General features: G+C 46.2%; 1 protein-coding gene across 3 annotated transcripts in view; it reads right to left on the bottom strand.

Annotated features, from left to right (window-relative positions):
- The window catches only part of TMEM63A (transmembrane protein 63A), a 778,572-nt gene that overhangs the window by 596,837 nt on the left and 165,351 nt on the right, over positions 1–16,384 (bottom strand). For all 3 annotated transcript variants that reach the window (XM_069608694.1, XM_069608696.1, XM_069608695.1), the window contains exon 3: positions 861–940. In XM_069608694.1, the coding sequence (XP_069464795.1) occupies positions 861–940 (80 nt within the window). The remainder of the gene's footprint in view (positions 1–860; positions 941–16,384) is intronic.

Here is a 16,384-nt window from a genome sequence, read left to right as displayed (position 1 = left end):
GTGCCACAGCAGACAGCACCCAAGAAAAATAGAAACATAATTGCAATAAAAACATGGTGAACGTGATTATGTATACAATAAAAAGAAAATCACAATTAATTCAAGGTATAAGAAAAAGAATACAGAATAACATAAAAGTGAATATCAGTTATTATAAGTACTGCAGATGACTATCAATTTAAAAAAAAAAGATTATACACATGAGATTCCTGGTATCTTTCCCATTCAAAGGATGCCTCTAGTTTCAGCTTGTTTCCCGAAAGCTTCCTTAGAGACAGTCATCTGAGATGGCTGCCTCCATGGAAGAGATCACATAAACCCAAAGAGTTCAGAGATGGGCAGGAATGGGTAGGATCAGCCATATGGAGTACATTGGCTAAGGGTAGGGAATGGGAGGGATTACAACTGTGCATCCCTCCTTAAATGTCATAACCATTGGAAAAGCATTACAGACCCTCATTCAAAGCCCATATTTGAAGCTCTTATGTTAATGACAATAGTTTCGGCTTTAAAGGTAGCACTTTTAGCGCCACCCAACAGCCCAGACTAAAATGGAGTTTTGTTATACAAAATGCAACATTCCATTTTGATGCTGAAATCATCTTGCACCTGGACTACATTTCAGTGACAGCAAAAATAACCCTGTATAAGAGTCGATATTGCGTACTGCCGATGCAATCGGTTCGTCATTTTCACTTGCCATCTACAAGGATACACATTGAGAATTGACATTTATGTATGCCATTGTTTAATTTACACTTGCTTTATTTTCCTTTTATTCAGTTGATATTTTTATACCAACCACTGCTAATCAACATGTTTCCATTCAGAATCAAACAAAATTCTGTTATACGTCTTACTTATCGAAATCGGTGATCAGCGCAAGTCGACCATAATCCCACATTTTCTTTCGTATGATGGCGAATATCAACACCAACACCTACATGGAAAAAGTAAAACCTCATTAGATAATAGAACATTTAAACCATTTTATTTCAACGCAGAACACACTGTCAATGCAAGGCAAGTGAAGCCATAATAACGCAGGCGCAGAGCGTACACCGACCCCACAACACAATAAACCCACATGGCTGCATATTGTTACACATACGTTGCCCCTAAGCTATCCTCGTCTCGGGAGGATAGCTTAGGGGCAACGTGCTCACCTTGGAAGCAAGACGACACAGAGAAACACAGGTTCGATCCCTGGGTCCGTGCTTAGAAACCTCTGGGTATTAAGCGTGTTATAAATAACCTATCATATCAAATCATAGCATTCAGAAACAAGCACTGGCCAAGTCAACAGTTTGGGCTTTTTTTGTACACATGATATTTCCCCGAACTTCTGATTCCCACCACCAAATCTTCTCAGGTGTTGTCTCTTTCATACAATGCACATCAGGAACAGTATGACAAGTTTCCTTCATAGCAAATTTCTTGAGTTCTGGCTATTGCTTACGGGGAACAAAAGAGGCGATTGCTGAAAGGTTTGAAATTAATCCTAACCTCTGGCATTGCTCTGGGCAACCCCCCATACCATTGTTCTTCAGCATGCCATGCCATTACAGAAGGCGAAAGACCATTCATAAACCAGGCTTGGTACCACCCCAAAAGGGGCAGCCTGCTAGGTCACATCCCTTCTGCATGGGACCACATGCATCCGCAGACATGTTTCGGCCTCATTGGGCTTCATTAGTGAGGAGTAGATTGGGTCTCTATACCCAGCAGGCTCGGGATCCATGTCTGGGCATTCCCATCCCACTCAGGGTGACTTTTCCCTTCAGTAATGGCATGGCAGACCAAAAACGATGGTTTTGGAGGGTTGTCCAGAGCAATGCCAAAGGTTAAGATTACTTCTAAACCTTCCAGCCATCATTCCTTTTGTTTTGCTATAGTCGCCCCGAGTGGGACAGTTTGCCCAGACGTGGGTCCCGTGCCTGCTGGGCCTAGAGACCCATGCTACAACTCACTGATGAGGCCCAACTAAGCCGAAACATGTTTGGGGATGCTTGTGGTCTTATGCAGAAGGGATGTGACCAAGCAGTTTGGGCTGGTCTGCCCCTATTGGGGTGGGACAAGCCTGATTTGCATATGGTCTTTCCCCTTTTGTAATGGCTTGGCAGGCCAAGAACGATGGTCTGGAAGGTTGCCCAACCATAGGCTAAGCCACCCAAATACCTTTAGGGTCTTGGCTGCAGCCCTCTGGACGGTCGCAGGCTTCCCATTGTCTCTGGTTCGCCAGCGCTCTCTGGCTCTTCTCGGCTTGCCTCAGCGGCTCCAGACCATGTTCGGCGTATCTCTCCCAGCCAGACTTCATGGTCCTGCAGTGCTGTGCTGCCAACGCTCTCCCCAGCCAGCCTTTCAGTTCTCTTGGTGTGTCCCTTGGACATTGTGCTTCTTGCCTTTCAGGGTCCTGGTCCTCCCTGCTATTCTCTGTGGTATGCATCTGCCACGCTCTCAGTTCCTCCATTGAGGTTCCGACTATTTTCCTCATTTGAGGAATCCTTTAGCTTTTCCCAGCTCTTTGCACTTTTCACGCTTTCAAAGGTTCCCCCCATCTCTGGTAGGTTCACCGGACCTCTGCCCCTTCTCAGCAGAGCACAACTTCCCTGATCCTGGCACCTCGAGGGATGGTTTGACAATACTTCCTCGATCTATCTATCTTCTTTTTCAACTGAGACTGGACCAATAGGAACTCAACAAACACTAGACGGTTCACTGTGGTTCCCCTTAATGCCGTCTATGCTTCCGCATTTCTTCCTCGTCTCAGTGGTTGTTAGCAGTATAACTTTCAACTCCTCCCTATTCTTCCTCGTCTCAGTTTCCTCTACTTCATTGTTTTTTGGAGGAAGAGTCAAAAGCCCCTACCAAAAGTTCCACCCCCATGTTGCCTATATGTTGGGAACTGGAAATTGCTACATGTGCAGTACCAGTGAGGATGCCTTTATCGCAAAGAATTCTTGAAACAAGGTATCCACTGAGAAAACCCTATATGCATTCACAAAGATATAATGGTGTTCTGGACAGAGTTCCAGAAGAAGTGTGAAAATGAGCGAGAAGGAACATTGGTGACGTCATGAAAAGCAGCCCTGACGCACCCATAAAAGGCAAACGACAAAAAAGAAAATAGACGTTCTATTAGATCTGAAGAGGAAGTGTCAAAGATGAGCAACATTTCAGACTCGAAGAAAATGCAAAGTCATTTTACATGTGTACAGATGTAGTAACGCAAGCAGACAAAGTAATCTTGAGGCTGGCTACGTAGTGAAAAGATTGCAACGATGCGCCAATGTGTATACATAGGAATGTATAGAACCTGTATGTTTCACAATGCAGCTTCAGCAAGACTTGAACCCTGTGCATGGAAAGGGTTTCAGTGTGGCACAGTTGGAAAAAAGCTGATGGTGAAGGAGAATCCAAAAAAGGCTGGCTGTCCCAGCACCAAGAGTCGAGGCCTGTTAGCATGGTTGTATTTTCAAGTAGCTACATGAACGTGAGAAAGAAACAAACTTCTGTTTGAGGTGGAATAAAAAAAACACTGAAGGCATCAAGAGTTCCTCATTTAATAGTATTATATGCAGCAAAGAGCATTAAAACAGTCTCCAGTCACATGGTCAGATGAAAATGGACTATTGGGTCGAGCTACACCGAAACCAGAAGATAGAACCATGCCCCACTCCCTTTTATTCTCAGGCACAGAGAGCTTCTGCAAGCCCAAGTTCAAAGCCTTCATTGAATGGCAGACCGCAAGAGTGACGATAGATGTCAGGCTAATTAGGTGGAAAGCTATGGTCGAGACCAGCCCACAGTCACCTAGGGTACCAGCCTTCGTGCTGCTAGCGTGTGGAATATTCCAGAAGGGTACAAGTGTGCCAACCAATTGTAGAGGGTGACGTATCATAGAGCCCTATAGTTCGCGTAACCAATGGATCGTTGTATATTTTGTGACGATGAAGATGACTTGCACTAGAGGAAGGCTTAGTTGTCCAGCTGATGTTAGAGACCCAATCACAACCCCCGTCAGTATGGAACGTATACTTAGATGTTCCCTGTAAGCCTACCACATCCCCAAGTAGGTTTTTGTAGTTTACCACGTAGTGTGAAGTCACTGATGACGAATTCTGACTATAAGACTTGTGTTTTTTATGAAATTGCTATGTCCGTTGATGTCTGTTGTAACTCCCTGTTTTAGATAATTGCAAATAAAACAGCACTATGTTTTGCCAACTTCCTGAGTCAGTTTGATTATTGATGTAGGAGTATGTTCTGCATCCCCAATCATCTCCAAGTATTGCTACCTTGTCTTAAAGGACCCAGGTCCAGGGGTTCACATGGTAGCAGAGGTAGGATGGTTTAAGGTCTGTTGACCCAGTAGGCTTTTAAGGGTCTGTGAATATCGGGAGTCCTCCGCCATTTAGCTGGAGGACCGCAAGGCTTCCTGTGGATAGCGGCCGAACAAGTTCTTGCAAGACACAACGAGACAGGTGGGACGGGTCCCTCTTTCATGGAATTCCCCTCCTGGTCTCTACAGGCAGCTGAGCAGACCGAAGGCTACGTGGCCGGTTGAGGAGGAGATGATTCTGAGGGTCAGGAGCTGAAAAACTAATGTTGAGTAGATTGAGAAAGTTGGCAAAAAACGATGCATGCATATTAAGTGGGGAAAGTGATAATGGGAAGAAAGTAACGGAGGGTTGGTGGGGTATTCAGTTAATGATGAAGAGCGTCCAGTAGAAGTATTTAGTGAAGGACAAGGAGCGTCATAGATTAAGCCCATAAAATCCTACATCCAGGGACGTCCAGAAGAAGTCATTTTGTAACGCTCACCTGATTCCCGTAGAGGCGCCGGTCTTGACTGGGCGTATACCGTATCTTCAAAGGTGATGTGTAACACACGGCTGGCTCTTTGGGCTGGACCTCTGTGCACTGTATGTCTGACTCGAAGGGTAAGATGTCTGCAGATAGAAAATATGGGATTAAGGAACTGGGTTATTGAATGTCTCTCTCGTCTTCCCTTTCTCTTCTCCTGTAGAACCCCAAAGGTTAACGCTCTCACCTTAGGTAAGTGAACGCCGTGCTCTCCATCTGCCTCGGGGCAGGGTGCTGTAACCAGTTTCTTCATTGGATAAGGGGAGCAGGCCTCTTGACTTCAGAGGACTGCTGTCCGTCGTTTACTGCACGAACGGTAAGTTTCGAGTAATTCTAATGTCTTTAAAGTCTTTAGTAATGATGTTTCTTGTTTTGCAGGGTTCCGGCGATGGCGGATGACGGGCTGAAGTGAGTTGAAGATGGAGCCCGTGTGATGAATAGAAGCGCCTGGAAGCACGTAAGTAAGCGCTTGTTGCCTGCTTCACGATGCGCTCTAACTGTCTTTTTATTTTGCAGGTACAAGTTCGGAGCGGCTGCAGGGTGCCGGAATACCCACTGGGTTAGATGTGGAAAGGAGTAATGGCACGTGAGTATTAAAGTTCCCCAATGTCTTTAAACGCACCTTGTTTTGTCTTTCAGATGCGGGATGCAGCGTCGAAGGCCTCCGGAGCGTGCGAAGAGTTGGTAAGCTTTTGTCTTTCAGATGCCGGAATGCAGTGTGAAGACCTCCGGAGCGCACGAAGAGTTGGTAAGCCTTTGTCTTTCAGATGCCGGAATGCAGCGCGAGGCGTTGGTGACGGCCGATGGACCAGGTAAGTGAAGAGCTGTCACTGAAGACCGTAATGCTAACCTGTTCTTTCTTGTCTTTATAGGTGTTGCTGAAGACTGGATTCAGGATGGTAAGCCTTTTTCCTTAGGCCCAGGATCAGATGCAGAAGACACGATGAGCGTTCTGCTGCAGAGGATGCAGAATAACGCAAAGCAAGATTCATCCATCGGGTGTGGTTTAAATAGCCTCCTGTAGTGCTTAGGTGTCTCCTTCCACAGCCACGCCTAGGTAAGAAAAGAGTTCCTGCTTTCCAGAAGAGTTACAGTGTTCTGAATCTAGGGAGTGGCTCCTGCCCCACCCAACAGGAAAAGTAGTTCCAAACAGAAGAGGATCAGAGGCTCAACTGGCAGGCAAGTAAGCAGCATGGTCTGCTGCAGGTAAGTCCACCCAAGCATTATGAGCCCGGCGCTTGCAGCGCTGGGACTGGGCATATTTATGAGCCTGGTGCCACTGGCGCCAGGACTGGGTCCAAAAGGTCCCAATTGGGACTGGTTGGCACTCGGAACCTGGGTTATGGATCTGCTTCCAAGGGAGTTGGGAAAACCCTGACCTTTTGGAAGCAGAGATCATGCCAGTACCCCCCTTCAAGGCCCCTCCCAAACCGGGCTTCTCCGGGGGTTTTGGCTTGTCAGGAAATGTTCGGTGAAATCTTTTGATTAGGCGAGGAGCGTGGACATATTCAGCAGGTTCCCAGGATCTCTCTTGGGGGCCGTAGCCTTTCCAGTCAATTAGGTAAAATAGTTTAGATTTGGAGATCTTGGAGTCCAGAATGCTTTTGACTTCAAACTCGAGTTCTCCATCAACTAGGATAGGTTTTGGAGATTTAGTTAGTCGGGTTTGAGGTTGCACAGGTTTTAATAGAGAGACGTGGAAGACCGGATGTATCTTCATGTGCGGGGGCAAGTCCAACTTGACCGCTACTGGGTTTACTATGGTAGTGATGGAATAGGGACCAAGGTATCTTGGGTTGAATGTGCGTGGCCCTTTTAGAGGTAGATATTTGGTGGATAACCAGACTTGATCCCCTACTTGATATTGAGGGGCTTCCTTCCGATGCTGATCTGCTCCTTTCTTGTATTGTTCTTTAGCCCTTTGAAGGTGAGAAACAGCTTCCTTAAAGGCTTGGGTGATTGTAGAATGCAGGTAGTCTACTGCTGGTGTTTCAAGATCTTGGAGGGGATCCAACTCCGAGGTTCGAGGGTGACTGCCGTACAAAAGAAAAAACGGGGTTTTCCCAGTTCCCAAATGGACAGAGTTATTGTAGGCATATTCGGCTATCCAAAGGATGTCTTTCCAAGTTTTTTCAGTTTGTTGCAGCATGCAGCGTAAATACTGTTTCAGAGTTTGATTGGTCCTCTCAGTTTGTCCGTCGGTCTGAGGGTGGTGACTGGTCGATAGTCTCACATCAATTTGAGCCGACCGACAGCAACTTCGCCAAAAATGAGAAATAAATTGACTACCTCGATCCGAAATTAGAACCGAAGGAAAACCGTGCAGTCGGACGATGTTTTCGAGAAATTCTCGGGCCAGAGTTGCTGCTGTTGGCAAGCCTTTGAGCGGAATGAAATGCGCCATCTTGGAGAATAAGTCCACGATTACTAGAATCGTATTGTATCCGGAGCATGGAGGTAGATCGGTGATGAAGTCCATAGAAAGCGTATGCCAAGGGCGAGGTGGGATGTCAATAGGGCGTAAGAGGCCTGCTGGTCTTTCCTTTTGACTCTTGTTTTGGGCGCATACTCCACAGGACATTATAAAGTCTCTGATATCTTTTTTCCAAGACGGCCACCAGAAGTAGCGCTTGATCTTTTCTGAGGTCTTGGCCATACCGGGATGTCCTTCCATTAAAGAATCGTGATAACAAGAGATTACTTTTTTCTGTAAATCTGTGCTGGGTAGGTATAATCGTTCTTGGAAATACAATAAGTTGTCCTTTACTGCAAAGTCCTTTCCCTGCAGATGCCAATTCTGTATGTCTGCTGGAGTTACAAGTTGCCTGGCTTTATCCTTAACTTCCTCTATGGATTCTGTGGCGATTACACCCAGAATTCTTTGTTCGGGAATGATTGGTATAGGTTTAGGGTTGATCAAGTGTTCTTCCACTCCCATCCGAGAAAGGGCATCAGCTTTACCGTTCTTTGTACCAGGTCGATAGGTAATTATGAAGTCAAACTCGGCAAAGAATAATGCCCAACGGAGTTGTCTAGAGGATTGGGCTTTTGCGGTTTTCAAATATTGCAGGTTTCGGTGATCCGTAATCACAGTAACGGTGTGTCGGGCCCCCAGCAGATATTGCAGCCAAGCCTTAAAGGCAGACTTGATAGCCAGAAGTTCCTTGTCAGTAATCGTGTAATTGATTTCAGGAGGCGAGAATTTGCGGGACCAAAATGCCACGGGATGCAACTGATTGGTTACCGGGTCCTTTTGTGATAGAACTGCCCCCATGGCAAGGCTTGAAGCATCAGTTTCCACGATGTAGGGGAGTTCGGGGCGAGGGTGTTTTAAGATTGGTGCAGAGATAAATTTAGTCTTCAAATCCTGGAAAGCTTGTTCCGCCTCGGTAGACCATTCAAAACGTTTGTTTTTCTTTAACAAGGCAGTGATGGACTGGACTATTCGAGAGAATTCGGGGATAAACCTGCGGTAAAAGTTAGCGAAGCCTAACATGCTTTGCACACCTTTTACGGAGGATGGTGATGGCCATTTGAGAACTGCATCGACCTTCTTTGAATCCATACACACTCCGCCAGGTGATAATATGAATCCCAAGAATTCAACTTCAGTCACGTTGAAAACACATTTTTCCAACTTAGCGAAAAGTTTGTGTTGACGCAATCTTTCGAGGACCATTTTCACGTGTTTCCGATGTTCAGATTCCGATGAAGAATAAACGAGGATGTCGTCAATGTAAACAACAACACACACATCTATGAGCTCTCTGAGGACATCGTTCATAAAATATTGAAAGGCGGCCGGGGCATTGCAAAGTCCGAAGGGCATGACCTGATATTCAAATAGCCCATACTTGGTGCGGAAGGCCGTCTTCCATTCATCGCCCTCTTTTACTCGTACCAAGTGGTAAGCTCCTCTAAGATCCAGCTTTGTATATATGCATGCTTTTCTGACTTGGTCTAGGAGTTCAGGGATCAAAGGTAACGGATATCTATTCTTAACGGTGATCTGGTTCAGGGAGCGATAATCTATACAAGTTCTAAGGTCTCCTTCCTTTTTTGGAACGAAGAACAAAGCTGAAGAAGCAGGGGACTTGGAAGGACGAATAAACCCATTTGCCAGGTATTGATCCAGGTATTGTCGAAGGTGGAGGTTCTCAGGCTCGGTGAGGGCATAAATTCTACTACAAGGAGGAGTAGATCCAGGTATCAGGTCTATCTGGCAGTCATAAGACCTATGAGGAGGTAGAGAGTTAGCCTGATCCTTCCGGAAAACATCTTGGTATTCTAGGTATTCGGGAGGTAACTGGGGAGTCTCTGAAGAAATTGCTGCCAGTGCAACACCAGGTGGAGGGTGACAAGTAGAGACACATTCTGGAAACTGGACCGTTCTTGCTCGCCAATCGATCAGAGGATTGTGTTTCTCTAACCAAGGTATTCCTAGAATAATCTGAAACTGAGGGGCCTTGATCACATCGAACACGATCTTCTCATGGTGTCCATCTTGACTTACTAGCGTCACCTCTTGAGTGGTATGCGTTACTGGCCCGGAGGCTATCTCCGTACCATCCACCGTAGTAATGACGTCCTTTACAGCCTTGGGACAAAGAGTTAGATTCATCCTCAAAACCATTTCATGATCCACATAATTGCCGATGGCACCGCTGTCGACGTAAGCTTCAATTGCATGTAATCGATCCGGATTATCAGGGCTAATGAGGACCATAGGTATCACGAAATGCGAGGTCACGGAACTGGTTTTCACGCTCGGCAAGAGGACCTCTATTCTTGTCGGGCGAGGTCGTTTCCCTGCTCAGAGTTTGTAACTTTGGTAACTGCAGCTCCTACTGCCTTCTTGGCAGATTTCACCGGACAGTCTCGAAGAAAGTGCCCTGAGTTTCCGCAATAGAGGCATAATTGCAACTGTTTTCTCCTTTCCCGCTCCTTTTGTGTTAGAGGACCTTTCAGACCCCCTATTTGCATGGGTTCCCCGGAGTCTACTCCTTTGGAAGGAGTTGGCGGTTTGGAAAATACTCGAGCATCAAACTTGGAACGATCGGCCTTCCTGTTCTGCAGTCTGTGATCTATTTGAACGACTAAGTCTATATAGTCCGAACAATCTTGTGGGGGATTCACTACTTGGGCTAACACATCTTTGAGCTCTCCGCGTAGACCTCTATAAAACAGCGTAATCCTTTTGTCCTCAGGCCATTGAGTTTCCACTATCAGTCTGTTGAAAGACGCAATATAAGCCAAAAGGTCTTGATTACCTTGTTGCAACGAAAGAAGCTCATTGTCCAAGGCCTGCCCCTGTGAATGTCTTGCGAACAGTTTTTCCATACTGAGCTGAAAAGCTTGAAAATCATGGAGGACCGGATCATCTTGATTTACTAGAGGGATCGACCAGTCTGCCGCATTGCCACTAAGGTACGAAAGCACGAAAGCTACTTTAGCTTGATCAGTTGGAAAGGCTGCTGGCCGGCATAAGAAATGCAACCGGCACTGATTGATAAATACTGCAAACCTCTTTGGGTCACCAGAAAATCGTTCGGGCGGAGCCAGAGGTACATTCCCAGGTAGGTTGATCTGCACTGGATTCATAGAGGATGTAGAAGGAAGATTTCCCCCAGATGCGGGTAACGGGGTCTGTCCGGCTTGTGACTGTAGCAATTGTCTAGCGAGATCATCTGTTCGCTCCTTGGAAATAATCAGTTCCCTTCTTAGAGCGTTCGTTTCCTGACGGGCTGCATGCACTTCTGCCCTTAGTTCCCCAAGTAACTGGGCTAGCTAGTCGGTATCCGAGGTTTCCATAGCGCCTGGACGGGAGTTTTGTGGTAGGCTTTGCGTTCTGTAACGCTCACCTGATTCCCGTAGAGGCGCCGGTCTTGACTGGGCGTATACCGTATCTTCAAAGGTGATGTGTAACACACGGCTGGCTCTTTGGGCTGGACCTCTGTGCACTGTATGTCTGACTCGAAGGGTAAGATGTCTGCAGATAGAAAATATGGGATTAAGGAACTGGGTTATTGAATGTCTCTCTCTTCTTCCCTTTCTCTTCTCCTGTAGAACCCCAAAGGTTAACGCTCTCACCTTAGGTAAGTGAACGCCGTGCTCTCCATCTGCCTCGGGGCAGGGTGCTGTAACCAGTTTCTTCACTGGATAAGGGGAGCAGGCCTCTTGACTTCAGAGGACTGCTGTCCGTCGTTTACTGCACGAACGGTAAGTTTCGAGTAATTCTAATGTCTTTAAAGTCTTTAGTAATGATGTTTCTTGTTTTGCAGGGTTCCGGCGATGGCGGATGACGGGCTGAAGTGAGTTGAAGATGGAGCCCGTGTGATGAATAGAAGCGCCTGGAAGCACGTAAGTAAGCGCTTGTTGCCTGCTTCACGATGCGCTCTAACTGTCTTTTTATTTTGCAGGTACAAGTTCGGAGCGGCTGCAGGGTGCCGGAATACCCACTGGGTTAGATGTGGAAAGGAGTAATGGCACGTGAGTATTAAAGTTCCCCAATGTCTTTAAACGCACCTTGTTTTGTCTTTCAGATGCGGGATGCAGCGCCGAAGGCCTCCGGAGCGTGCGAAGAGTTGGTAAGCTTTTGTCTTTCAGATGCCGGAATGCAGTGTGAAGACCTCCGGAGCGCACAAAGAGTTGGTAAGCCTTTGTCTTTCAGATGCCGGAATGCAGCGCAAGGCGTTGGTGACAGCCGATGGACCAGGTAAGTGAAGAGCTGTCACTGAAGACCGTAATGCTAACCTGTTCTTTCTTGTCTTTATAGGTGTTGCTGAAGACTGGATTCAGGATGGTAAGCCTTTTTCCTTAGGCCCAGGATCAGATGCAGAAGACACGATGAGCGTTCTGCTGCAGAGGATGCAGAATAACGCAAAGCAAGATTCATCCATCGGGTGTGGTTTAAATAGCCTCCTGTAGTGCTTAGATGTCTCCTTCCACAGCCACGCCTAGGTAAGAAAAGAGTTCCTGCTTTCCAGAAGAGTTCCAGTGTTCTGAATCTAGGGAGTGGCTCCTGCCCCACCCAACAGGAAAAGTAGTTCCAAACAGAAGAGGATCAGAGGCTCAACTGGCAGGCAAGTAAGCAGCATGGTCTGCTGCAGGTAAGTCCACACAAGCATTATGAGCCCGGCGCTTCCAGCGCTGGGACTGGGCATATTTATGAGCCTGGTGCCACTGGCGCCAGGACTGGGTCCAAAAGGTCCCAATTGGGACTGGTTGGCACTCGGAACCTGGGTTATGGATCTGCTTCCAAGGGAGTTGGGAAAACCCTGACCTTTTGGAAGCAGAGATCATGACACATTTAAAAATCCAAGTGGATATACCTAGGCTACGAGCGAGCAAGGTTTGCTAAGCAAAATAACGTACACTCCGATCAGAGTAATTTTATGGGCGAGAATAAGCAGCGAGGAGCGCTGAGAAGAGATATATGTTAGGGCTGACCAGTCTGTCTGTCTGTATATTGTATGTGTTGTATGTGTTAAGGAAATGATGAAATGTCGAAGAGCGACAAGAAATAATAGATTGTAGTATAGTGCAGTATGGGTTAAGGGTACGGCAGATAACATGTTCATGCCATGGCCACAAATGGGAATCACTGTAAAAAGCAGTTTTGGAACACATGACCACATACTTGCACTCTGCGTACATGGGAAAGGAGTTGGAAAAAAGGTTAGCTAGCTTAGAGCTTTGGAAAATGTATCAGGAGGAACAGGAAGACCCGCCTCCTGAAGACTGGATGCTTAACCAGTGTAAAGAGGGGGGTGTTGAGCCTCCTGCTCCCCCTACCGCGCCTGAAGTAAATGGCGATAGTGCGAAAGATGAAGGATTGTATCCATTAAGAGAGCTTAAGGCAGCGACAGGATACAGTAATTCGATACATGAGTCGCCTGCGTATAGCAGTGATGAGAGTCCAGAGAGAACTTTAGAAAAAAGATGTGATCTCTAAGTCCCACGGGACAAAGAGAAAAGTGAACGACTGAGTGTGACCCTAGATACAGAACGAGAAATAAAGAGATTCAAAGGAGAAAAAGATAAAGCTGACGAGATAGCACTTATACAGAACAAATGGATGGGTGGTCAGATATTGCTCAAACTTGATGGGAAGAGCATCAAGGAAGTAAGGCAAGGGAAAGATCAAGACGAGCAAGATAAATAAGACAGGGAACGAGAGAAACGATTGAAAGAAGATGAGTCTAGAAGAAAGAGTAGACAAAGACAGGAATAAATGTATCAGGAAGAACCATTAGGAAAAGAAGAAAGCAGAAGAGCAAAGAAAATATGACAAGAGGCAGAGAGCAATTGAAGAGCGAGACAGGCTAGAAAATAAAAGAGAAGAGGAAGAACAGGAATTCAGAGATAAAAGAATGCAAAGACGCAGAGATGAAGTGCCTAGGGCAAATGAGAGAAGAGAAGCAAAAAGACAGTAAGAGGAAAGGGTTAGGGAAGAAGCAAAGAAACAAAGAGAATTTGATGAGAAAATGGAACGAAAAAGACAGAGGACACGCGACATTGATTGCATTGAGAGAGAGCTAATGGAACAGAGTCCAGCAGTATTATGGGAGGACATAGAGGAGTTCCTCCCATCGCAAGAACCAATGCCAGGACCCTCTAGAGTAAATCTAGAGGAGAATTTTAAGATAGAAAGCATCAGAGACAGAATCGAGAAAGTTTATCAGGAGATGAGGACAAAAAGTGAATCAAGAAATGAAGGGAAAGATGATCGATCTGAAAGTGCCCAGTCATGAGGCAAGGAGGGGGGGCCTGTTCAACCTAAAGCATAGAGCTTTGTCTGTGGACAGGCTGACTATAAACAGAGATGAGAAGGAGGACAGTCGTACTAGTTGGGGACAAGATATGTCAGACGAAGATAGGGAAACCTTCCGTGAGGAGTAGGAGGGTGATGGTGCATGTGGTCCTAATGGATGTTTTCAGACAGAGAAGTAAGATGGTCAGATTTGGATCTGCCAAAAGAAAGGACGCCAGAGCTTATGGTGCGGCCAAAGTGACCTAAAAGGCAACTTCTTAGTGTGAGGGGGGACTCCCCACCCTATGTGAGCAGGCTGAGGCCATTACCAGGAAGAAGGCGATCAGGAACCATTGTCCCTACTATGAATAGGCAGACGATGGGAGATGATCGCGATTTTGGGATTTCACAATTTCCCTTGTTAGAAAAAGGAGGGGACAGACCACAGTATATCCCGTGGCCCCCTGATGGATAAGGATAATCTAAGGTGTAATCTCCCGAGTTTGATTCCGGGCACTGGGAAATTAATCTATGAATTAGAGAAAATTACAGGAGGTAACACGTTAGCTATAGGGGACATCAAGGGAATTCTAGCAGCTATCCTTGGGGAGAGGGCTTATGACATTTGGACGAGAGCAGGATACTCAAGTGTAACAACACTTAACACAGCGCATGATGGGGCACCGTTTAACAATTGAAGAGCGGCAGTCTGGAAAGCGCTTACAGTACAATATCCTGATACGTCGGATATGGGTGCAATTATAGCACGTAAGATGCAGGAAGGCCTAGATCTGCTTGCTTACATTCAAAATTTTCAGGAACAGTGGTCTTTGGAAACTAGAGAGCAGTGGGGAAAATAGATACCTCTATTCTATCATATTTTGTGTCAGGGATTGCCAGACCAGGTACAGAGACAGCTCAAGAAGCTGGTGGGTATGGAAGCAAAGCCATGGCCAGAAATACAGCAGACCATTGCGCACCATTGCCGATTGCTGCAAGAGAAATCAAAAGAGGGAAGAAGCTAGGAAGCTTGAGGAAGCCAAACTACTACAGAAAACGCTGTCGAAATATGCTATAGAAGGGGCGATGCTGACTAGCAGAGAGGGGCTAGGGTCGTAGCAGACAGCGGGTATGTCGCAGGTGAATAACCAACGGCAGTTAGATCAAGGAGGGAATGGATTTAGGCCGAGAGGCAGGGGAGGCTTCAGTGGAAGAGGAGGCTTCCAGAATAATCAGGGAAACTTTCAGAATAACCAAGGCGGTTTTCAGAATATGCAGAATGATAATCGAGGCATGCAGGGATGGCAAATTAGAAGACCCCCTCCTGTGTGTTGGACATGTGGAATGACAGGACATATTGCGCGAACATGTGGGAGCCAAGGGTATGTACAGAATGGGCAATTCTCAACAGGGGAGACTGCTTATCCTCCAGCATATAGCCCACAAAGTAGGGACGGGTTCGCCCAAGATCAGACAGTGTATCAAGCACAAGTACCGTAAACGCAACAGGCTTTGCAACCACAGCACACACCACTGAATCCACCTCAAGGGTAGTCACACCACACACCCATGCAGGTACAGCAGAGTGCAAACACAGGACAGTTATTGACTCCTAGAGTAGGGGGTGTCACTGACGCAGGAGGGAATCCTTTTACAGGTACAGGAATAAGTATGTACCCACAATAGGACAGCTCACAGGGTGACTTGATGTGTTCAGCACTATCGGTGATGCCAAATCCTCAAGAGGAACCAAGGGTTGACATCCCCATAGGAGGCAAATCCTTTTCTTTTTTAGTAGACACTGGGGCAGCTCGCTCATTTATACGAGAGGAAACATTTTCGCTATCAGGAAATGCCATGAATGCTCAAGGGTTCTCTGGAGCTACAAGCAGAGTTCCTTTTACTGAGAAATTGCCAGTCTCTATAGGAGAGTATGATTATGTCTGTCCCGTTGTTGTATTCAAGGCAGACACCAATTATTATATTGTGTCGAGACTTAATGACAAAGCTAAATATGACGATGTCCTTCAATGATGGAGGCATAGTGTGTTCAATGCCAGGATTACATTATTTAAACGTGGGCAAATTTATTATGGCATTTACTGGGCAAATAGCTCTGTGGGGAACGCCGTTGGAGCCTGAAGTCTTTCACTATGGGGTATGTATTTTGTTAACATGGTTACCCGGTTTAGTGGGCAAGATTATGAGAAAAGCTGATTAATTTCTGTTCAGGCCACAGATACCTATGGATGAAGAGGGGGGACAGGTCCTTCCCTTGGAATTACAAGCAGCCTTAGTGCGAGGGGAGTTGGCCATGCTAGAAGGATTTGATGATGAGGGCAGGCCATGGAGAACAGTGATTGCTATTGGGGAAAGATATAGATTGACTGACGTCACTGACGAGGATATGTTTCAAGACGACCCATCAGATGACGAAGTAGTATTCGAGATGAGCATTACATATTGGATCAGAACAGAAAGACGTGAGGTTCCACAGAAGATGTTGATAGTGTGGCAACGTCCTGCATTTTTTGATGAGGATATGGAGAAAGTACCAATTTCCTTAAGGACTACGGGCCCTTATGACGTAGGCCTGTTGAAAGGGGCAGGAGAAGTTAAAATTAAGTTGATACCAGGAGCAATTGTACCTCAAGGAAGGCAGTATCCCATGTCTCGAGATGCAGACAAGGGTACTTGCAAAACTATGATGAAACAAGGTATCTTAGTGACGTCAAAGTTACCAAGTAATACTGCATTGTATCCTAT

Source organism: Ambystoma mexicanum, chromosome 4q, assembly GCF_040938575.1.
Source record: "Ambystoma mexicanum isolate Mex_15411 chromosome 4q, UKY_AmexF1_1, whole genome shotgun sequence".
In the NCBI taxonomy this organism is placed as follows: Eukaryota; Metazoa; Chordata; class Amphibia; order Caudata; family Ambystomatidae; genus Ambystoma; species Ambystoma mexicanum.
The sequence above is the reverse complement of the archived record's forward strand: the minus strand, read 5'-3'. Positions and strand labels throughout refer to the sequence as shown.